The sequence below is a fragment of the Eleginops maclovinus genome, chromosome 17 (assembly GCF_036324505.1).
Source record: "Eleginops maclovinus isolate JMC-PN-2008 ecotype Puerto Natales chromosome 17, JC_Emac_rtc_rv5, whole genome shotgun sequence".
In the NCBI taxonomy this organism is placed as follows: domain Eukaryota; kingdom Metazoa; phylum Chordata; class Actinopteri; order Perciformes; family Eleginopidae; genus Eleginops; species Eleginops maclovinus.
The window spans coordinates 13,075,713-13,100,723 of record NC_086365.1 but is presented as its reverse complement, the minus strand read 5'-3'; the positions used below and the strand labels follow the sequence as shown (position 1 = coordinate 13,100,723).

The following is a 25,011-nucleotide window of genomic DNA, read 5'->3' as shown; positions in this document are numbered from 1 at the left end:
GCCAGACAGCCACAGCAGTCAATGAGGGTTTTAGTCTTGATTGGATTTCGTCTGTAGGACACAAAAGAGCCTCACCATTAAGATAGACCTTTATTCCTGCTAAAGCACACATATGCACACACACACAAATATGGGGCGAAAAGGGGTTTCTAAAGTGTTGTGATGCTGGGTAATGAGCCTCTATCTAAATGATCATTGGTGACAAACTCACAAAGCAAGCTTTGAGGAGGCATGCTTATGAAATGCCAGAGCTGCCACTTTATCTGCAGTAATTATAGGTTAGCTTGCAGACCCTTCAATGATCATTTACAGCGCTGCCTCCAGTGCATTAGAGGGAGTACAAAATCTCCCTCGCTCTGTCTGGCTTTATCTAAGAACACACTCGCTTACATTATCATCAGTTTGCACAAACACTGCACACACAGAAATGCACACTGCCACCACGTATTCCTCCTTCTTGTTTATCTGCAATGTGCAAAACAAGAACTCATAGAGCGGCCTTCTGTGGGCCTGCCAATCAAAAGCTGAATAGGACATTTGTAATCACAATAGCTCTGTACCTTTCAATTACACACATTTAAAACCATCCCATCTCCGCGTTTACTTTGAGAACCATCGCTGGTCTACTGCTCGGGACATTTTCATTATAAATCAAGAATGAGGTAGCATTAAAATAAAATAAAAAGGAGGGGTGAGGAGGGAGGGACAAACCCGTGGGTTTCTCCAGCCCTGTGCCTAATTGCTGTTTCAGAATGCGCATGCAAAAAGGGGGCATTACATTAATCATTTAATCACGTCCCTCGCAGGATGAGGGAACTAATGTTGCAAATACCCTTTTCATTTCACTGCCCATAATGCTATCTTATGCACTTGATGTATGGCGTGTGTCATGAATTACAGCTGCTTCAAAAGCACAGAGCGGGCTGCTCGCTGTCCCTGAAGATACCTCATTACAAAAAAAAAGAGGGGGGTAAATCTTTATTAAGTTTGCCTCTCATCGACAAGCTTGTTTTCCTTATACATTGTGAGAGCAGTTATTTTCTTTCCTTCCACACACACACACACACACACACACACACACACACACACACACACACACACACACACACACACACACACACACACACACACACACACACACACACACACACACACACACACACACACACACACACACACACACACACACACACACACACACACCTTACACTGCAGGCCAGTTAGCAAGGCGATTACAGGCAGATTACTACATGCATTTATGAAATATTCAAATGGCAGCATGTCCTACTGTGCATTCATAATGCCACACAAAGACAAAAGGAGGAGGAGGAGGAGGAGGAGGAGGAGGAGGGGTGGACACAGACAAAAATGAAAGAACACCTTATTTACTGAGAGGTTGGCAAAGAATATCTCGTCTTCTTCTTTAAAAATCCCCTTTTTTATCTCGCTCTATCTCTGCTCTCTCGTATGAGGCGCAGTGACTCATCTGAACTGGAGCATTTGTGTGTATTAGTTTTAGCCTTAGAGGTGGAGGAAACCTTCCTCCCTGTCAGGCATCCTGTTTGTGTTTACTGCTCATGCCTCAGTTTAGAGGAACATTGATTTCCTCGCCTTGAAGAGGGAATTACCCGCGTGTTGAAGTGTTTAGGGATGCTGTAGAGCTGTGGCAAAGGTGGAGAAATCAGAGCAAATAAAGACACAGAGAGGAGGAGGAGGGGGAGGGGGGAGGTGAGACACGGATAAAGATTTGTTTTTATTGGATGCTGCAGTTTCTCTTAAAGACAAGTTACCTCAAAGGTTTTCCCAGCAGCTGTGTGTATGAATATGTATACGCCATCAACGTCCACTAAGGGCCTTATAATAAATCTACTGTGTGGACGATCTGCTAATTGTCTGTGTGTATCATCAGGGGCTGCAGAGAACAGGCCCCCAAACTGTCTACACTCACACTAATGTATACACACACCTATACACCTACTAGCATGCATAAACACACACATGCACACGCACACACACACATACACACACACACACACACACTCCCTGTGGTGGTGGTGCATAAGTAATGCCCTCCGTTTTAAAGGTCTTGTCACAGTGCAGCAGACGTGTGGAGGGGAGCTCAGCCATCCAGGGGCCAGGGGCCTGCCTGCCTTCCTCCACAGTGTGTGTGTGTGTGTGTGTGTGTTTGTGTGTGCAGTACACTGAGGCACAGACACTTGGCTGCTGCCTTGTGGGTTTAATTAGCAGCGGGTTACAGACACCGACGTTCACGTTAGCGGCTGAGCTTGCCATTTTAACATGGAGCCTGCCTTCCTGCCTGTAATAGGGAGAGCAGATGGGTGACAGAGTGTGTGTGTGTGTGTGTGTGTGTGTGTGTGTGTGTGTGTGTGTGTGTGTGTGTGTGTGTGTGGGAGCAAGTATCTGTTTATGTTCAGATTAGACTGGATCATATTGAGGTGAAAGGATATTAATATGGAAACATATATTTATTTGAGATTGAATTAAAAGCAAATAGATGGTTTTGTGCAGGCAGGGCGTCATAAAGCTATGCTAATGCTACATATAAAGTGGCTAAATGTTCAAAAAGTTAATTGCCTTTTTTTTTTTATGTCTACGATTCAGGCTCCCTACAAAAATAGCTCCAGCACAAACACTAATAGCATTAATGTTTTTCTTGTTCTCTCACACACATACACGCACACAAACCCAGAAACATTCCCAGGCAATATTATTTCATTTTGAACTTCAGAGAGCTAATTCAGGGTGCCAGCCACCTCGCGGCTACCTTTTCCAGGTGAGAGCGACTTAAAAGCGCGCTGAGGAGCTATTAAATGCTGATCCTGACAACTTTCTTCATGCAACAAAACAATAGATGACTAAACGTGTCACCGCCGCTGAGCTGAGCTACCAGACTCCAGCTTGACTTGGGTAACCCCCCCCCCCCCTCCCAACTACCAACATCTGAACTGTCATCTAAAAATGTGACACCCGCTTTATGTAACCCCGTTTAAACTGTGCCTGCGTGTGTGTGTGTGTGCGACTGGCATCTCCGGAAACATGAAAGCGCTCCCTCTGACACCGACAATCACCGCTCCAAGGCACGCCAGCGAGCAGCCATCTTTGTTCCTATGACAAGTCTGGCTTCTTTGTTGGTGCTTGTTTTCATGTGTGGCTGGGTTACAGTATGAGAGCCAGCCTCTCACTTGCAGGGGTGTGTGTGTGTGTGTGTGTGTTGCTGAACCAAGACACTGTTCCGTTTTGTAGCAACCAATATCTGCCATCCGAGTGTTTCAAGTTTCTTGTCTACCCGTTTTCTCTCCGTTTGTATTTTTACAACATCCTTTTGCGTTAGCTTAGCAGCTTACTGGATTCACAGGCACATCGCTTCACACATCTCTTGCCCCTCGCCTAAACAACCAAGCTAAGCTACCCAGACACAGTATCCTTAGAGCATACAGAGCTGAGGGATAGACTGATGTCTCCTGTAAGTAAGTGTACTGAGGTGATAGGACAAGATATCAGAAAAACTGCTAATCTGATGCCGGCTTGCCTTCTCACACACACATTTGTCCCCGAGCTGCAATGCAAACTCTTCCTCTTGGACTCGCCGAGGTTAGACAATGCATTGCACACAGCAAGCAGGCTTTCCGTAAGCAAGGCTTCTGTGCATGCCTATGGATGTGCTGCTGCAGAAAATGGATGTTGACATTGACATGTATGTGGCACATTTTCCACAGGGGATAAGCAAACACACTTGTCAGGCAATGGTTGGAATATATATTCACCTCTGATTCATTCTAAATCCATCACTGTCGATTGTTCTTCCTTTTGAGTGCATTGTATGCGATGATGGAGTGTGAAAATGCAGCTTAATGTCACGTTAGCCTGCGTGTTACAAAGACTGGTAAACAGTATTTTTATTGAGTCGTCTCATTTCACGGAGACACCTTTTAGCTTTAATTCACAAGCTGCTGTGGAATTAGCAAAAGCCTGACCTAAATCCTGCAGCAGCTCCCCCATGGGTGGACTAGTTTCTTTTATCAGTACATTTTCTACCGTTCTGCAACTTATTACAGTCACTACTGTAGAGAAATGCATAATTTGGAAAATATGCCATTCACATGGACATTTACAGCTGGTGAAAAACACTCGCCAGATCGTTATTTCACAGTTAATTACAAATCTAATTAGAATATTCAAATTAAAGCTTTCCCCTTTCTTTTCTTCTCTGTGTGAGAGCAGGGAGGCAGGAAAAGAGTGATAGTGAGAGGGAGAGAGGGAGAGACTCTCAGTGAGTGGCAATGTGATAACCTGTAATCGGCAGCGCTGCAAACACCTTCTTCCTTTGATGTCACCCCACTAACATCCTGGCAACAAAGCCGGCCAATTACAAATGAGCTAATTAACTAAATTGTTGATGGAGCATGAAGAGTTAATTCGCTCTGGCGCCTGCACCATGACAACAGTGAATGGGGGCCTTTGTTGTGGAAGGTAAGTGTGCGGCCGTGCGGGTTACCATTAGCTTTTGACGCTTTCTCACAAACCTATCAGGCCCTTCCACGGCAGGAAGGAGATTTGTTATGGATCAGAGTTGGTTTGAATCCTGCGCTGCTGGAGCTGAACCCTGACAACTGGCTGTCTGCGGGGTCAGAGTGCGCTCTGTGAGAGCCTCTGATGTTTCCTTTGTACCCACAGAAAGAAGCTGCTGTGGTGTAGGGGGGGAACTTCTGTGTTTCACGATAAAACAGGCGCACTAAATCCCCCCATGGTGGCAGCAGGAGGAGGTGAGCAGTATAACATGTTCTTACTTCAAAAACTGTCCGAAGTCCTCGCAGATGTTCTCGCATCCGGGCCACTTGCACACACCGTGGCCGTACAGGGGGTGGGTGCCTCCATTTTCTTCATGTAGTGAACTGAAAAATTGTGCAGAGGAAAAGAGAGGAATAAGAAAACAAGAAATCAGAGAGGTAGAGGGAGGTCAGGAGAGACAAATCGACAAGAAAGGGGTCAAAACAGGTCAGTTCATTTTCGAAAGAAGCAAGGCGAGAAAAATAGAGTGAAAGAAAAACATACTGAAAGGTCGATTAAAACAAGAAACTTGGCTGTAAGGAATAACTTAGTGTGCTATTCAATTAAACTGTTCATCTCCAATCAATCTAAATGATTGCAATATTAAGCGAGGACGCTGATGTGTGAGCTAACACCCCCAATGGAGAGTGAGCCGTAGCCACCGTCCCATCTTGTAAAGCCATTATGGGGAGGAGTCCGCTTTCAAGTAAACATTAAAAATCCAGACAGCCATATCATTTTCATCAGGAGATTAATACTCTGTGTAACTTATGTTCTTTTGAGGACAACGGGGGCAGGGGCTGCTCTGGCGTTTTTCAAATGGCACCCAAATAAGTTACGACCCCGCCTAGACGGCACATCCTATTAAAGATGACAGTTTAACCTTTAGAAGAGGAGTGTGTTGCGTACAGTATGTGTGTGTTTGTCTGCTTATAGGTTATGCATGTGTGTGGTCGATGCCTATGTGCGTGTGTGTGTGGTCCATGAATATGTGTGTCAGCGCTGGAGGAGCTCACACTGGGTTTCTTTCTTACAGAAGGGCTTTCCCCACATCGATCTGTGACATGTTAGTAAGCAGTGCTCCTGACAATACCCCGTGTTCGATCATTATGAGACACCACACGTCCCTCAGGACACAAGCAGATATCATCTATTTTTCCTTCCTTCTCTTCTCATTCCCTCCCTACCTCTCTCTTCCTCTCTGTCTTCCCTCTGAAGGTATCTTTTTCAAGCCTCCTTTTAGTGGTGCTGGAGAGATAGCATCTACTTTAAACCAATTACACAGCACTTCCACCTCCAGTGTGAGTCTCTACCGGGCAGACAGACACACACACACACACACACACACACACACACACACACACACACACACACACACACACACCCACACACACACAGCGCTACCCTAAGTCCTTATTATAATATCGCCCAAGAAAAGTCTTTGAATAATGCATGGGCCAGATAGGCGGATATGTGAACAGTGTGTTGGTGCTGGGTGCATTTATAAAAGACGCCATCACAAGGATAAACATCCTGGAAATGCCACTCAAGGCATCACGTATTCTGTTTACATGACAAGCAAGCAAAGAAGGTAATTTTCAAAAGAGAAAAAAAGAGAGAAAGCACTAAATACTTAATGTACAAGGAGGTTACCTTGTCTCGCCTGCCAGAGAGGCTTGTAGTGAGAGCGCCTGCCTGCATGGCTTCCTCTCCCTGCGTTTGATAACTGTGTGCAAGCTAAGTGTGTTCAATGGCACGCCGGCTCCCCTGGGAGAACAAGGCTCTTGTTTTCTTTCACCAAGACACTAATAAACTATTGAACAAATAAACAATTTTCCCTCTTGTAGCGCGGCGACAAATACTCTGATGTGTTTCTGTTTTGAGTCATGAAACACAAGTGTGTGTGTGAAGGGTGTAAACACTTCATCTGCTCTGCCTAGGTGGGCGAGATTTGAAATATTTTTTTTACCTCTCCCGCTCCCTTTCCCGTTCCCGTTCCCTCTCTCTTCTGTGGTTGAGGCCGGGGGACTGTCCGTTGGCGATGGAATGGTGGGAGATGGGCGGTGAAGCTTTGGCGGGGTTGGAGGAGGAGGTAGTTGAGGAAGAGTTGTTGGTGGAGAGGTCTAAACCGCCGCCTCCTCCGTTGCCGCTGTTGCTGTGTTTGATGCCGTTGTCCTCCATGGCGTGACCGCCGCCTCCGGTCACGTCCTTCCACAGCTGCTGCAGCTCAGCGGGGCTCAGGCCAGCTAGAGGAACAATCACAAAAGGAGCAAAGTTATACCATAAATGCAAACCTGTGTGTCGTGTGTGAGACAAAAGCTTAACTCTAAACTCCTCAAACTTTATTCAACAACCCAAAGAAGTTGCATGACTCAAGGACTTTTCCTCAGGGAGACGATCATCCTGTTTTTGTCAAAGCAAACCTGAGTTTGAACCAACAGAGATCAATAAAACCAAGTGTGTGTTATCTGCCTACTCAGATTTGTGCGTTTCAGATGAAAATGAGGAATAAAACATTGATAGAAGTACGTTTTTTATCTGAGATTAACAAGCTGTGTCCACTGCTTGGCAACTCATTTAGAAATATTCACTGACTTTCATTCCTATCTAACATCTCCCTGCTAGTTCCTTCTGTCGGCGCCATTTTGCCGGTAAACAACATACATAGGTGTTTACTCGGCTCAGGAGAAGAAATACAAGCTGGCTCTTCTCTCTCTCTGTTCTTTTATTCTTCTCCTGGCTCTCAGAGAAGGCAGTAAACAACAATAACAACAACACAAACCGGGGAAATGAAGGAGGGAGAGTGGGGGGGGGGGGTTTGGGAGCGTGGGGGAATAGAAAGAGCGAAAGAGAGAAAACAACAAACACAGGCAGAGCTGAGAGAGAAACAGAAGTAGACAAGGAGAGCCACAATCAGACAAGAAGAGAGAGAAAGGAGAGAATGGAAGAGTGAACAAAACGATCATGTGGAGAGTTAGAGACAAAGTAGATGGTTGAAGAGCATACCAATGAGGGGGAGGCAGACATACTTAGAGATAACGCAGGGGGGACACAGGTGCATACCAATGAGAAAAACAAAAACAGTCGAGCTGGAAGAGACAGAGAAACACTTACACCTCACTTGAGCCTGTGACCACCAAGTCATATCAGTCAGATTATCTACATCCTCTCTCGTCATCCCACTGCTCCTCCTCTTCTTACCTGGCTGGGGCAGGGTTTGTCCGGGCAGGGCGGCCTGTCCGGGGGCGGGCCCGGGCAGCGACAGCAGGCCCTGCCGCTGCATGTTGAGCAGGTGCTGCTGCTGCTGGAGCTGCTGCATCTGCAGGAGCTGCTGCTGGAAGACGAGCTGCTGGGCGGCCAGCTGCTGCTGCTGCTGCTGTTGCTATAGAGAGGAAGGAGGGGAGCCGGAGAGAGGAGAGGAGGAAGAGGGAGGGAAAAATTACAAACAAATTAACAACTGAGAAAGTGTAGGGAGAGTCTGCACTCACTCCAGCGCCGTGACCTTAGCTACACCTGTTCTCCTCCAGCTCTGCCTCTCTGTCTGTGCTCACTTCGCCCTGCCTGCTGTGTGTGGTGTTGTTGCCTCTCTTTGTGTGCGAGCGCACACACACAAACAGACACAAAGCTGTGTGTGGATACAGCGGCTCTCGAGCCCGTCAGTGTCTGTGCTTGTGATTGTGTATGATACTAAGCCTCTGGTATAATCCCCCCCCCCCCCCCCAATCCCACAACCCCCCTTGATAGTTAATTGTCTCGCCTCCACTGATGGTCTGTTACAGCTTATGTGGCCAGAGGGAGCTGGCAGAATGAAAGATTTACAGCATCGCACCAATGCATGGACAGAAGTGCAAACGTGAAAACACACACACACAGACACACAGACACACACACACACACACACACACACACACACACACACACACACACACACACACACACACACACACACACACACACACACACACACACACACACAAATAGATTTGCACCCACATGCACAACGCCTGCCCCCGCTCCACCCTCTCTCTGCTCCCCTCGCTGCCTCACAGAGTTGTTTATCGTTGGGCCAGGCAGGCAATTGCGTAAGCCCTGTGCAAAACAACAATAAAAACAACAACAGAATGAAAAACATCGAACTCAGTGACTGCAGCAAAACAAGTCAGGGGGGGGGGGGCGGATTTTAGGAAGAGACAGAAGCTCTGAATCGGTAAACTCAGGTAATAATTGGCTTTAAGTGCATCTATTAAATTGAATTTGAGGGATTATATTCAGGCTTTTTAGTCTGTAATGTAACACGGGATGATTCTTTGTGTCAGTATTTGCTCTTTTCTTCATGTACATGTGTATGTGCACGCAGCCTGTCATGTTTGTGTGGAGGTGGAGATGCAGGAGCGTGGAGGTGGAGGGAGGAAACATGTGATGCGCTCAATGGAAAAACAGGCTGCATAATGGAGTGATGGAAGTAGGCAGTTTGTCCGCCCCAACGTGCCTCAAGAGAAATAAGGGAGCAATTTCTATTCCATATTTGATGGCCGAGGCCCCCCTGAAAAACTCTATTCAGAAATCCAAACAGAAACAAAGCCGCCGGGAGGTCAGCCGCGGCTTCCTGAAGGGGCAGCGTAATGGGCTGCTGGAGGAGGTGCGCAACACATCCGAGAGAGGGACAGAAGTGTGTGTGATGCCTTTTTTTCTGACCAATTTGACTGCTTCCACACGTACGATGCTGCCTTGATGTGGCCTCGACACTTCTACACAAATGTTGCTAAAGCTGTCATGCTCATCTCTTCCTATCTGACGGCCAAAGAGGACAAGACACGTATGTCCACCGGCTGCCTGTCACTGTGATTTATGAGCACTGTAACTTTAGCTGTGGCCCGCAGAGAGGCTCGTTAACAAGTTGGACATCCTTCTGTCAGAAAGATGTGTGCTTTGTGTCGTCAAAACAAGAATAATCTAACAGAATTTGCATTAAACAACCACTTGTTTCCATATTTCTACTTATCTACGAGTTCTGCCTCCCATTTTGACCATTTATTGTGTAGACAAATCATAGGTGTCGATGAGTGTGAGAGTTTGCACCCACCTCTTTAGCCTGCTTGCCGGGGTGCTGCTGCTGGAGGAGCTGCAGGTGAAGCTGCTCCTGCTGTTTCTTATAAAACTCCTGCAGGTGTTGCTGTACACAGAGAGAGAGAATAGAGTAAAACACATTTTCCTCAGTAAATACATCTTATCTTCTAATATCTACACAACGACTCTTAATAAAGTATTTGTAGGTCATGATATTTATTTGTTCCCTTTATGATGTTTTGAATGATATTAATCAGACTTGGCATTTAGAGGAGGTTTAAATAACTATTTAATGAACTTGCAAAACAATAATGGAGATCTAACTGTTGCACATTATAAACAACATGTTCAACTGCTTTTGGGATTTCTATCCTGGCTGTCTTTGGCAGTCCTCTCCATATGGACTTTTAATAGTCCCACAGTGCTGTCGGGGCAACGATTCATCATATTAACCAAGCGTTTGGCTGCCAGAGTGCACTGGCGTCCTTTGGAGTGGCTGGAATAAACAGAATACAGCCTCTCAGGAGCAGTTCTGACTGATTCCTTAAACACACATACAGCTATTTAGACATTTCAATTCTGTTTCTTGTTATTGGCTGGTAAGAGAAGTCCATAAAGCAGTCTTCTGCTGACAGCCGTATAAATATCGGCATGTCTTGCATCACTTGCTGTAAATCAACAGTATATTTATTCTTTGCTGACTGAGGACAGGTTTGGACCCTGTGATTGTTGATTCAGGCTTATGGGTGGTTTATGTTCTGTTTGAAACATCCTTTGCTCTGGAAAACCGAAAGCCTCCTCTATTTCCCGAGCGCTCCTAATGAAGAGCAATAACCAGAGTGACTGACATTCTTAATTAAACTATCCTCTCTGCCTTAATCAAATCCACGAGTGACAGCTGCATTTCAACTCTGACACCAGACTGTGCTTCCTCGAGCTGACTCCAAATATTACATCATCCATCACCTATCATTCAGCTGTGCCCTGCTCTACACCGCGGCCCCTGATGGATGCTTGTCAGGGAATTGAACCGGCGACACACTGGAGATGGTTAATTAGAGGTGACAAGAACAAGTACGTCAATTTCTAAATTCCTCTTGGTAAGCGTGTCAAGGACACAGGGCTGCTGTGGTGGCTGTGAGGATTTCAGAGCAGGTGGGTGACTCAGCATTGTGGGTAGGGAAGCACTATAAGCAGGGTTCCAATATGTTCTTAAACGTCAAATTCGATGACTTTTCAAGGACTTCCCGGTGCCATTCCTCTCAAAATAAAGGACCAATACGCAACACACAGAACAAAATGCATTAGCTAGATAGCGGATCTTAGCATATTTAATAATGTAAGTTAAAAAAATTAAGAAGAATGACATACGAATTATATAAAGTCAAGCTCTTTCAAATACCCTTCTATTTATGTGTATTTCCAGCCAGAATTCATAGATTTAGGGATGTAAATGGCCATTGTTGTGCATGTGTGTAGTTGATCTGCAGTGCATGGCTCTTTAAGGTCAGTGTCGGTGAATATATGCTTCTAGGTGTCTGTTTGTGTGCATCTACAGCCCGCTTCTTAAGCGACGCGGCTGGTGTGCGTGTGTCTGCATGCGACTAGAGTGTTTGTCCCTAAATATTTATCTATGGGTGTGTGTGTATCGGGGTGAAAGAGTGTGTGTGTGTGTGTGTGTGTGTGTGTGTGTGTGTGTGTGTACCTGCTGCAGCATGACGGCCTGCTGCTGTTGGAGCAGGGCCTGGAGCTGCTGGGGGGAGAGCACCTGCTGCTGGAGGATCTGCTGCATCTGTTGCGGCGTGATCACCTGGGGACTCATCATGGCCACTGACACTGGAACCTGGACCACGGAGAAGAGAGAAAATGGGTCGGAAAGAGAGGTGAGGTGGAGAAAAGATGGAGAAATGGAGCGTTAAGAGACGTGCGTGGATCTTCTGGGAGGGTCGGTAATTGGTGACGGGAAAGTAGGGAGAGATGCTGAAGGACACGTGGGTGCTGTGCCTTTGTTTTGCTCCTCTTATTTTTTGCTCTGCCTCCACCCCCGCAGGGAAAAGTAGGAGATTTAAAATAGACGTAGACCTTAATTAGCAGGACCCTTGAACTTCCCCTGCTTTAGCATGCCTATCAGTGCTGCTAATGTGAAACAGCGTGAAAAATGCACTGATGTACAGTTGATTGGTACTATAATGATGAAGTGGACAAAGCAGCAAGATGAGGGGGGGTCGTGGCTTAGGGGTTGCCCATGAACAATATCTTATTTTTATACTGTATTTACAACACACCTCCTGCAGACAAGCTGTTTTTGGGAGATAATCATTAACTATGGGTTGTCAAACTACGCTAGAAGAACTTCACCCGACCAAACAAAGACACACATTCTGTAATTTTGCAAAAGACGGCAGTGGAAATGACCTCAGACGTATCAACAAAGGTTACGTTTCGTTTCCGTCTTTGATTGTGTGCACACTTACGGGGGAGTGTGAGCTAACAGCTATATCGGGGTTTCAGCTCCTCCTTAAAAAACGGACAACACGAAAACGCTGTCACTCATTTCATTGATTTGTCAGTGGGAAATAAAATCAACGAGATCTTCACCAGTTGATTATCCTTGACCAACGAACAACTCCATTTTGATTAAAGCGACTCAAATCCTGTCTTCCTTCCCCGTATGACCTTTAAAATGTGATTAAATCTTTATAGCACAACAACTTACTCATGTTATGCTTTTTTTTGTTAGGGTGCTATGCTGCCTGTCTTGTATGAAAGATTCTTGAATGACAAGCTTTATAACACAATTAAAACATCAACATGTAGCAACACCTTCGCTGAGGCTAATTGCGACAGTGTGGAGGCGCCATGACAGTAGCCGGCCTATATGGTGTGTCAAGGGGCCAATAAGACATCCCTGTCCTCATCGCCGGCTAATCAAGCCGCCTTGATTACTTTCCATGCATGTCTTCCCCTCCATTCCTCTCCCCCTTTCTCTCTCTGTCAGGCCTTGACACGTCCTTGTTTAGCTCTCCTCTCCTCGACGCCCACCCCCCACCCCAGGTTCTCCCCCCCTCTTTGATTAGCCGAGACATTTGCATGGTCACTACACATTTTTCATTTTAGAAGTCATTATGCATTAGTGGCTCCTGATCGCCCGCCTTGACTAATCCTGATGAACTGAAAATCACAGCTGAAGGTCAACTTCCAGCCGGCCCCGCTGCACATTCATATTCATATTCAAACAAATCCTGCCTCCATTGTTCATTAGGGTCTTAGAGAGAAGGGACTCCATCTAAGGTGGAGGAGGAGGAGGAGGAGGAGGAGGAGGAGGAGGAGGAGGATGTTGTGGTACATCTCTTTTCTTCCTCCATGCAAGAGTGCCAAAGGAAAATGCATTCACAATAAGCGAGGCGCTGAACAAAAGCCGTCAAAAAGTTGCAAATTAACCAGTCCGTGTGTAATTATGCAAATGCACTGCTTACACCTTCAATGTTATTAACCCTTAAAGGTACATTTGCTAGGTAAGTAATTACCCCCGCAGTCACTCCTGGTTTTGTGTTGGATGCTGTGACAATGGGACGAGTGCAGCTGAGAAACAACATGAGTGATGCACTCATTAAGACTATTAATTGGATGCTAGCACAAAGATGTTTTGGTTCACAAAAGGGATGCGGGCGCAGACGGGCAGGATTAAACACAAATGTATGCGCATGCATATATAAAGTGGAATTAAATATAAATTCCACTTTAAGATGTTTCTTCATTGTGCGAGGATGACACACAAGCATTCAAAGACAGATACCTGCAAATGAATAATGCAGGATTTTAGCAGCGATGAGTAAAACCAAACAGCAGAAGAAACAGCAAAACAATCAGGTTATGAAATAGGGAAGTTCCCTTTTACACTTTCTATTTCATAATGGCCGATAATCATCTTCATTTCACCAGTGCTCCAAACAAAAAGAGGGGAAGGAAGAGGCAGGGAAGGCAGGAGGAAGGAAGAAAGGAAGGGGAGAAAAGGCACTGGCCCACGTCCATTGTGAAGTGCAGCACAATGCTAATTCCAGCATTTAACTGCATGCTTTTCTGCTTGACGTATCAGAGGCTCCGAGATGAAAGCAGATAAGTAATTGCTCTCCTGGTTCTTATTCTTCACTGACAACCCATAAATTTAATTTTACACACGCGTTCATTTACATTTTCGAGTATATGACATGATAATTGCAGGAATATAACACCTCCATTTTGCAGGATACTGCACGAGGGCTTGATTGACGTGAGCGGTGAATTGAAAGGAACAGGAGGCTGAATTGCCTCTCCTAGAAATGATTTTGCCACGAAGGGATAAAATTAATGAGCATTTACTCGACGATGGCAGTGGCGTAAACATCCGCGCGCCTGCGAATAGACTCTCTCTGCAGCCATGATATCCAATTGGGCTGTGCCTCTGTTCCTCTGTCATCCAAAAGGATATATTTCCAATGCTGGTGCACAAGTAATATTAACGGGATTTATTAAATGGTTTGGAATTAGCTGCAGCTGATGGGGCCACTTGGGACCTTAATAACAGAAAAAGGTGCTCCTGTTTCTAAGAGAGCCCATTTGATGGGAAATGCAAATGACTTCACTGTGAAAATGCTGTTTTTTCTCCGTGTTGAACCCCTGTTTGTTTATGCGCCGCGTGTTGAAGGGAACGATGAGCAGTATTGGCATGAACTTTGAAGCCATGTGGTTGCCCTCAAAGTTGGAGAGCAAAACAAAGCACCCTTAAATTGGCTCCTGAAGTGAAAACACTGGTGGGGCCCTCAGCAGAACAAGCAGATCATTACACCACTCCCGCCTGTAACCAGCCTGTCCAATGCCTCACAAAAGGTCACGCTCTTCCACGGAGAGAGCTCAGGTATGTCTTCCAGGCAGAGCTGGCACCTAGAGTCTCTCGTTATGTTTGATTTAACTGGCCGATCTGCCATTAAATGCAAAACACCTCTGCTCACAGCTCCCTGCCTCCAACTATCTGGACCAGTGGACAAAAGCACTTCCAGCAATTACACCCACTCCACTGTGTGGCGCTTTATCTTCACGGCAATGAGTCAACTCAAATCACCTAAAGCGGGAGATAAGTGGAGTTCAAACTTAAACAATTAAAGTCCAGCGGAGAGGCATTCCTTTTTTATTCGATTTCCTTCTATAGAATTCACTTAGCAGTAATAAGCAGGGCCGATTAGATGTCGGCCATAAACATTGCGGGAGCACGGGCGGTTATCAACGACAGGATGTTCCTGTAGCGCCGGACAGGGGACTGAGCTACAGACACTGCTTAAGATAACTGCGATGAGAAATGGAAGGGTCCTAGTGGGTAATTACTGTGGATCCTTGGCAGGGAGCTGCTCCTAATTAAGCCACCAGTTTCTTTTTACACACAGAGAGTAAGACGTCGAGGAGAGAAAAGGGGCTTCCACCGACTACCCACGTCCCTGTTTCATCTGACTCCCATGAGCGTCCCAGAGGACCCCCTCAGAGCTTGTGCACTTCTGACCTGTGGAGTTCCTTTCAGCTGGCACTTACTAGCCAATTACTGCCCAATCTGGCCACATGATTATTGATAGCCAGGACTCTCCACTTGGAGAACCACCAAGGCTACAGGGGTCTGGCGCTAACCCTAACCCTAACTAAGAGTGTGTGTGAGAAGATCTTACCATGTAAAACCACATAGGAGCCACACACACATCATGTTTTCCAGCTTAGAGAAGATCAATACTCCAGATTGTCAGGACTGAAGCTTAGTACATTACTGAATGTTTTCCCTAAATCAATTTCCATAGCAGTTTGGCAAGGGAAGTGCAATTTATCATAACATAAAAGGCCCATCATGCAAAAGCCTCGTATAAAAAAAAAAGAAGCCTGAGGAAATGGGGACGGGCTTAGCACAATTTCCACATTGATTTATCTCAACATGCAGATAGTCATTGATTAAGCCTCTCCCGATGTAGTGTGTGACATTGTTTGTGTCATTATCAGTACAAATTGTAGCACCTTTATCATTAAACTGGCACGATTCACTCCCGACTGCTTCTACCCTGCAGGTGTGCATTTTTCAAGAGTAAAATCAGAGCGATGGGAAAGTGCACAGAGAGGAAGAAAGAGAAAAGAAAGTACAAGTGAGAGGGAGAACGTGGGGGAAGGAGGGGGACACACACACACTTCCCTCTGATGTTGCAGGTAATATGGCCTCCACTGGATCAGCCTCTTCATCAGTGACACACAGTAAATTACAAGTGCTTCAAGCAGCTCAGTGAATTATAGTTCATCACTTGGAAAGGCTTTCCCCCCTCACCACCGGGCCCAGGCGTATCAGATCTGCCGGTTAGGATCCAATTAACACCCTGGCCAGAATCATCTGATTGCATGTGTAAGGGCTGGTATAACTCGTTTATTGCACCCATGTATCTTCTGTCACAAGGTAAATTTGTTGCTGCTACATCAAAGGTCTGAGCTACTTCCTATTTTTTTTTTTTTTTATCCTTCCCTCCCCTCTCACTTTCTCTTGATCCCCCAAACTCAGCTACCTCGCCTTGGGGTTGCATTTCAACTTCTTTTGCATCACAATGATGAACCTGCTCTGTCCTCGCAATTTAGCAATCTTGTCCTGTAGGTGTTGTAAATGCAGGAGGAAAAAAAAAGAAACAGAAGCAGAGCAGAAGGGAGGGAGTGAAAAAAATATCTTGTTTTCTGGTTACAAAAGCAGTAACAGAGGCTGTTTGACTTAAAATGTGCTGACGGTTTTTTTTTTTCTCAGAGTCAACAGAAGTTTTTCACATGAATAACATATTATCTCCCCCTCCTCGCAGTAGTGACAATTTCTCTCTATTTTCAGATCCAACCAGAGGGGATGCAGTGGCAAGATATATTCATGAATGTAAATGTGAATGCTTTAGCCACGCACGCTGGAGTCAGCTAACCTATACTCAAGCCTAGCATCGCAGCCCTTTTCCCTGCATCTGTGTGTGTGTGTGTGTGTGTGTTCCGGATGAAAGCAGTAAGCAGATGAGTTCTTCCATCGAGGTGATATTGGCTCAGTGGTAGACCTGACCTTTAAAAAGTGTGACACTTCCTCCGATGGCCCAGTGCCCACAACCAATCTTGACTGGCCTGGGCAGGAAGCCGTAGAATTTACAGAACGCCGGGCTAAACCAACATCTCCTCCATCCATAAGAAAAAAAGCTTAAATATTTTTTGGTTAGAGCGCAGCGTTGCACAGATGGGACTGAGGTTATTAGTCCTGTTAAAAAGGTATTCACAGCTTGACGGTGTGAAAGGGGCAGAGCAGCAACACTCTCTCTGCGGGGGGTGCATGGTTAGGAATTGGATGTTTGGAGGAAGGGGTCACACTCTCCAGCCCCCCCATCTGACACGCTCACAAAGCAGAGTTAGAGAGTCAATTTGGCTGAGTTAGTGGCACATAGAGGTGGAAGAAGTACTCATATCGATAGATGGATGGATGGATGGATGGTGGATGGATGGGAGGCCACATTGTAGAAATAGTCTGCTGCATATTAGCAACAAACATACTTTAAGCACCAAAACCAAAAGGTAATCATTTGGTAATTCAATGCATGTGTCATAAAGGGCGTGTTGGCGGGATGGTGGTTGTGTCGCCTCAATATCTGGCATTGTTATTTTACGGGATAAGCCTTTCCTCCAAACATTTTGAACAAAGGATTTAAGCTTCTTTAACTCCAGCTCGGCCCGGTTTCTAATCATCACCATCAATGGAGTCAGTTACAACAACAGTTGCTCAAAGTCACAATGTAAAAACTTTAAGTAACTGTCATGTGTGTGTGTGTAGATGTTTGTGTGTGTGTGCGAGCGAAACAACTGTCAGATTCATAGGCCACTGTAATCCTCTCCGCCTCTCCTTGTCCGCATTTCTTTATTTGTATTCCAAATGTCAGTGTATAAACGCCTTTCAGAAGGGGGGGGGGGATATTGCTACGGAGAGGAGGGCAGAGAGGAGACGGAGACGAGAGGGTGTTGTGTGCCTTGGGAGAGCCGTGTAAGCAGCATGGCGGAGGCAGGGGGATTTACAGGGAGAAATAGGTGTTTATTGAGTGCTCCCGTGGGCTTACTGTGTAATAATAGACCTGTCACATTACGCAAATGTGGAGAAGCAGCTTGTGTGTGTGTTTGTATGTGTGTTTGTGAGGCTGTTTTTTTTCTTTACATGCGTGTGTGTGTGTGTGTGTGTGGATGCCAGAGCTGCCTGCCTCCGCATCATCAACTCCTGAGGAGCAGCGATGAGCGAGCGGATAGAATTAGTCAGGCGAGAGCCTTTAGCCGCTAATACGCGTAATTAAAACTGCAAGCTGAGGCACTTAGATGCTTGTGTACTAAATAATTTACATGCCATGATCTATGGATCATTTCCCCGCTCTTAAATACCAAAGATTGGAGAACAAGGGGGAAAAAGACTGGCAGAGGATTTATCAGTATCTCTACCATAAGCAGGATGTCATGGTAATATTAATCCTTTCCCCACTTTCTGAGGCGCTAATCATACAAGGGGATCAATGTGCCTGATTCCTCCGGTGGAAAACATGCCGCTTGATTGCCATTGACTGTTATCAAGCCGTGCAGCTAATAAAATATTGCACTATAGCACCCATTGTGGCCCTGTAATCCAGGTAAATAATGCAGCTTTATTGTGTATAGTCCCTCAAGACAAGAGAAGAGTACCTGGCACTGACAAGAGGCAAGAAACAATATGAACGGATTTTTAATCAAGTCAGAGTTCCTGCTGCCTTATACTGATATTTACACAATGGGAGTAGTACAGCTAAAATGTCATTTGAAATGAGCGGATTCAAGGCAGTGTAAAAGTGATCTTGAACCAGAATGCACTGTTTGAGCTGGTGTGTATCAGAGGGAGAGTGGGACGCTCTATAAAGGAGACTTTTTTTGGAACAAAGAGGTGAGGATGTTAATAAAGGCTGGATCAACACATGGATTAGTTGGGATCCCGGGCCGGGGTCTATCGACAGGCCCCTCTGATTCACATTGATTCATATCGCGAGGCTAGGAGTAAGCAAATGTAAATATTCAATATTTACCATGGGCTGGTGTTATTAGAGGAAAGGGCTTGGATGTGGCCTGACGGTTATCATGCACCCACACTGCTCTCATTCAATATTGTTCCTCCTGCCGCGTGGTGACTATGCAGGCATTTGTAGATCAGTGCTTGTTTGAATATATTCACCTCAAATAGAGGAAGAAGTAGACCCTTTTGTTTAATTAGACTCAGATAAATAAACAACTTTTGAGAAATATGTTTCTGATGCCAATATGTGTGAATATACGGGTAATATTGACACTCCTGATGAGGTGAATTATTTAAATGCAGGAGCGTGACGGCGCCTTCGCCAGCCTTATCTCTCTGCCTGTGCGTAATTAGGAACACAGAGGTGTGACTCCAATTGAAGGTGTCACCATTGTTAGACTCTGTGAAAATATCAACGGGTGAGGTTAACGCCAATTTCCCTGACATTAATGAAATGCACAGAGCCCCCTAATGAGCGTTGCTCTTTGATAGTACTTATTAGCCGAGTGCAGGGCACCGAGTCCCAGACTTCAATTTCAAACGGCTAAAAATACATTGAATCAAAAATAATAATAATAAAAACACGGGAGCAGATGTCAAGGGGCCTGACGTCATTTGAGGCGAAAGTCACCGTCTAAAACGAGCAGAATGGGAGAGAAATCTTCACGCCAGGAAGAGAGAGGATGTGTTAGTGTGCATATATGTGTGTGACCTTTTTCAAATCAACAGGAATAGACGGCTCTACGAATCAATAAGGCAAATTAGTTGTGAAAAGTGGGAATGGGGACAGGCGGTTAAAATTAGCCATCTGTCAGGCTGACATGTCTTTGGAATAATAACTAAGCTCTGGAAGTGTCAACAATGCTACGGATCTAGAGTGGAAACAGCAGATCTAATCATGCTACCATACGAGCTGTGGATATTCTATACGTAATTATCATCCCGTTTGATGATGTCTATTTGAAACAAGACGTAAAAATGTTCCTTGTTTTTCTCCGTTTCTTAGCTTCCTGGGTAGTGCCTTGTCCAGTTTAAGGATTCCAACGGCAGGTCTGGAGGATTGCGTTGGCAAATCAAACACACTTGTGGAACAGAGGAAATCTTCTTTTCGGAGGAGCATGTATTATGGATGGACTTAAGAGATTAGACGGGGAGCTGCTTTACCTGCAGTGGACGCTGCTTGTCCTGGCTCTTTGGAGATTTCAGGCCACTGCCTGGCTGCTGCAAGAGTAATTGCCTCGCTGCTTGTAGGGCCTGGGAAGAAAGGAACACAAGACAAAAGACGGTGTGAAAAAATGGAAGTAAAAGAAAGATGGGGAACAGGGTGGAAACAGTGGAAATAAACTATTAGATTTCCTGAAGCTGACAGCGGAGATAATTCACATTTTCAGGGACAAAACAGTCATCGCTGTCAAAAATCACCTGCTATTTCCCGCAACTCATTCTGACGCGGTTAACACCACGTTGGAGGTACGCTTTAGTAACAATTCACAGAGCTGTGATCAAGATAAATATAGTTTGTCTAGAGCACCCATGAAGAAGAGGGTGGAGGTGCAGAGGGGGGTGGTGGTGGTGGTGGTGGTGTGCCGGGGGAAAAAAAGAAAAAGACAGAGCGTCGGTAGAATTGACCTGTCTAGTGTGTGCTCAACTGAAATATCCACTTCTCTCGGCAAATTACCACCACATTTGCATATTCATAATATCAATTTGAAGTAGAGGCAGCGCCATGTGAAGTGTCCCTGGGAGCTGTAATTAAAGTTGACAAAATCAACATCAGATTACATTTAGAGTGAATTAACTAGCAGCACAGGTTTCACGCTATGCATTAAGGACGCTCAGGAGCACAGGGTGGGTGCTAGATGATAGAAGGATGCACAGGTAGATGGAGGAGGAGAGACCTTTTTCCATGCGGGGTGATATTAGCTCACAGCTGTTTACACGTGGGAAGAAACATTTGTAAAATTGGCCATCAATGACGTTTGATGAGTTTGCCAGAGATGATAGGAATCAGAGAGGTTGGGATGTGGTGTAATTTATTTCTCTAGGGTTTGATGGGATTACAGATCCCCCCCTTTGCCTGGCTGTGTGTACTGAAAGTGTGTGACGAGCGAGCTCCAGCTTCACAGGTACGGTGGCAGCTGGGCTAGCAGCTTCACTACGATTCTTCAAGAGCAGATGGATGAAAGAGTCTGGCAGGAGAGAACATTGTGCACAGCTGCTGCTGCCGCTGCTCCACACTACCTCGTTTTCGTAGGGCCCATGAGCATCAAGTGGGTGGGGGGGAGACAAAAAAACACACACACACACACACACACACACACACACACAACACAAAAACTTCACAGGTGTTTCTTTTTTTGATGAAAAAAGAAGAGGACGAGTAGGAGGAGGAATAATATATAAAAAAAAACTGTGATGGGGAGAGTGACACTTCCTCGGGAATCAGGGGTGCTCATTTTATTTTCTTGGTGCTTGCCAGTATCCATGACAACAGCTGCCTTGACAGGGCGTGCATATGGCGCTGCTCTGCCAGCTGGTGGGAACAATGTTTGAACTAGTACATTGAGATCCTGTGCAAACAAGAGGAGAAGACGGGAGTAAAAAAAAGAAAAAAAAGAATGAGAAGGAGGAGAAAAAAAAAAGTTGCCATGTCTTAACCCCTCAGGGAACGCAGCCACCTCCTGATCAATTATGAAAAGACAGAGCTTGGAGGTGGGGGGGCTGATGTGGAGGGGACGGGCTGTCTGTCTGGGTGCTCACGAGGAGCCAGGCTTTCTGAAGTGAAGTAAACAAACACATTATACTGGCACTGGGTCCTAACTGCATTGATCCGTCTCCTTGGTAAGAGGAGGCTAGTCGCCACCGGCTTATAAGTGTCTGTGTGTGTGTGTGTGTGTGTCTGTCTGTCTGTCTGTCTGTCTGTCTGTCTGTCTGTCTGTCTGTCTGTCTGTCTGTCTGTGTGACATCTGTAAGCTGAGCCATGGCCTTTCTTTGGAAAACACACACGTGCAAAAAGTAGGCACACACTGAAAGTACACATCAACACCTGCAGACAAACACAGCCCTGTGATGTTTGTTCTTTTATTTTTCGAACGGAGGGGGAATCAAACACTGTTGACTTCTTTTTCCTGAAGGCGAGAGACAAAACAAATTCCTTGAATGCAGCCAATCACGTCGCTAATTAGAACACGGGCCCTTATTAATTTGCCCGTGATTGGTGAATCAAAGTAATTATAAGGTTTATTGAGTCTTGCACACAGTAGTTAGAGCGAAGGCTGCTTGATGAATGCAAGCCAAAGTAGCTGTGAGGACGACATGTTTATCCATGTGTGAATCAATAATGACTCAAAGTCAAGAGAACCAATCCATATGTTACACGCGGTTAAGAAGAAAGACGTTTTTTCCCCGTATCCATGGCAGGTAAATATGGACGGGGAGCAGGGAGATCAACTTCACCCGGCTTATTAGAAAGGAAGTCTGCTCGGGCTGCATAAAGACTGTTCTCCTAGCATAACACAGACCTTATCAACACCAGCCAAACTTTTCCAGAGTGGTTTATCTGAAGAAGTGGGGTTAGCTACGGAGTGGAAGGTAAAAAAAATCCCTCACTCACACTGGCTTGGTGTATTCAGCCATTACAGTAAAAGGCACCAATTTGTGCCACCCACTTCCCACTCCACAGAGATGGCAAACTCATCTCAGAGCACAAAAAAGCGCAAAATGCCAAGGAAAGTCATCAAAAGTTTGCTGAAGAGTCGGACTAAAAAACACAGACGAGTGGAGGCGCACCGTCTATTTAACCTGCGTTGCTATGCAAAGAAAAATGACATCCCTGGTCTATTAATGCACACATTGTATAAACAGCACAATGTGACACATTCTTCAGAACGAGCCAGACAGAGGGAGAGAGAAAGAGCCGGGCCTTGCTATATAAATAACAAGGCACTCAGAGGCATATTTGATGTTGATATCCATCACTGAGGTTGGAAAAAAAATAAGAGGAGGGAAAATAACACACAGAGCGACCGAGACCGCGACACGGGGATCCTTATGAAAATAAGATTCAGCCCAAATGGATCTGGTGTAATTGGTTTCAGATAGTGGGGTCAGGAGAAAGGCGATACAGGCAACTATTATGCGAAACGGACTGAGAAACAAGAATGTTTACACAGGCATTCCTCTGCTACATTAATAGGCATGCAGAGATCACCCGAGAGGGAGAGAGTGAGAAGAGACTGACAGAGGGAAAAAAAAAAAACATATCAGCCATTCATGCCTCCCTCCCACTATCCTCCACCCTCCCAGCCACCAGTGTTTAGACTCTATATAGAGCAGGGTAATAAGGAACACCTATCACAATGCACCTTTGTAAGGAGCATGCAACGATCTTAAACAAGCATGAAATACATTAGCAGGCCCTGCAAAAACCATTACAAATCTCCAGATTGCTTATTTTGTGTGTTGGGGAAGGAGGGGTGCGTGCGAGAAATAAGCCGTCCACTGAGAATGTCACTCTTTCAAAAAGCCACCTGGAGATATGCAGCCATGACATTGGAATTGGATATATGTGAGGGGCTGTGACATGGTGTTTGGACAGCGCAGATCACTTCCCGGCTTAGGTCATGTTGGGAGTTGTTTTTATTAGTGGGAAAAAGCAGACACTGGTATGATGACACTGGTGTGAAACAGGCTGCCGTCAACAGGTAAGCATTTGCAGATGTTGACGTGTTCCGCGAAGAGGCTGTAAACACGGCGCATCGTTGGTTGATTAATACAAAAAGAGTTGCATCATGATGTTTTTACTGTGGTGTGCAGAACAGATGTTTTGTGTTTGTTGCACGGCTGCTGTTCGACACTAGGCTGTAGGCCAGAACAACTCCAGTCATGCTGACAGCTTTGACAACTCACACACATACACACTCTTGCTCTTGGTGCGTGAATAAGCGCACATATACACACACTTTGGGGCTTATCCATCTTCTCTTCCAGGAAACACAGACGGCGAAGGGGGGGGGGGGGGGGGGGGAGGCAAAAAAAAACAAGTGTGACACTTTATTCGAGCTGGAGGGAGTCACATGCCACGGAAAACAAGGCACAAACAGTTTAAGCTGAACAAACAAACATGGCTGATTGGACTGAGGCTGCCGGGCCCCGCTGGCGAGGGAGATACGCGCTGACACTCCACACCAAAATATTTACACCCTATCTCCTTATATAAGTGGATTCAGGGCAGATGGATGGATGGATACGGATTTGGAGGGGCTGGCTGGAGAGGATAGACAAATGAGAAGAGAAGGGGAGAAGGATAAGATGGCCCATACAATGTCGGAATACAAAAGTGGTGCCCTGAAAACAAGCTGTGGAAGAACTGCAGGGGCCCCAAACAGGCTCCATGCAGGAATAGGAGAATGAATGCAGCTGATTTGGTTGAGATTACAGTGTTTCCTGACAATGAAGTTTATTTGGACAATGCAATACGTGTCTTTCGGAGCTAAATCCATCATCTGTTTTTGCACACGGTGTCGGAACAAGCGCGATTCCTTAACTTCTTCAAATGATCATAGTTTAAGCACTTACTGTTAATTCAATGCAGTTACTTTATATCTATGGTTTTTATGGTTGCAATTGATCTCTCTTTCACCTGAGGTAACCTGGCCGAGGGAGTAGACGGACTCCTATCCTTTTATAAAGGTCAGAACTTAAGGTGAGGCCCCGGTCCCTTGACAATGGCTGCAGACTGAGTTCCCTTACTGCCTCCATGTAGACCACACAAAGCCCAATGGTTTGGATATCGCTTTAAGTCAAATGCAAATGGAATAGCTAAGAATTTAAGTCTATAGACATATGAAAACCAGCCAAACTGTAGCTCCACCTTTACTCCTTTTCCTTTGCTCCTATTTTGATTGTCTGGCTCCAATAACTGCTGGGAAAGTGGGACCCCCAAAATGCCTATTCCTAACAGAAACCCTTTTCTCAGGTGGTGCTTCCATGAGAAAGACAGTAACCAGAGTGTTAGGAGCAAAGGGGAATTTGGAAAGTATGTAGGAGTAATGAGCATTTTAATGTATGACTCAATAAATCAACAGTCTGCAGTGAACAAGGGAGGGAGAGGGAGAAAAGGAGGGAGAGGTCCATGGAGAATCTGCTCTGGCCTCAGGATGGAGGTAAAGCTATCCAGCAGAACAATGGGCTTCTGTGTCCCACTCTTATATCTCCATCTGAGTATTCTCAGCTACTTCAGCTACTACTCGCTCTCCAAAAATGAGAATCAGTTTGTGCTCATTTGT

The 25,011-nt window shown here is 45.5% G+C and overlaps 1 protein-coding gene across 1 annotated transcript in view; it reads right to left on the bottom strand.

Moving 5' to 3' along the window:
* Positions 1-25,011, bottom strand: part of foxp2 (forkhead box P2) — a 90,482-nt gene that overhangs the window by 15,802 nt on the left and 49,669 nt on the right. The window contains 6 exon segments of the mRNA XM_063905891.1: positions 4,809-4,913; positions 6,539-6,815; positions 7,771-7,951; positions 9,653-9,742; positions 11,342-11,479; positions 19,889-19,978. Of these exon segments, the coding sequence (XP_063761961.1) occupies positions 4,809-4,913; positions 6,539-6,815; positions 7,771-7,951; positions 9,653-9,742; positions 11,342-11,479; positions 19,889-19,978 (881 nt within the window).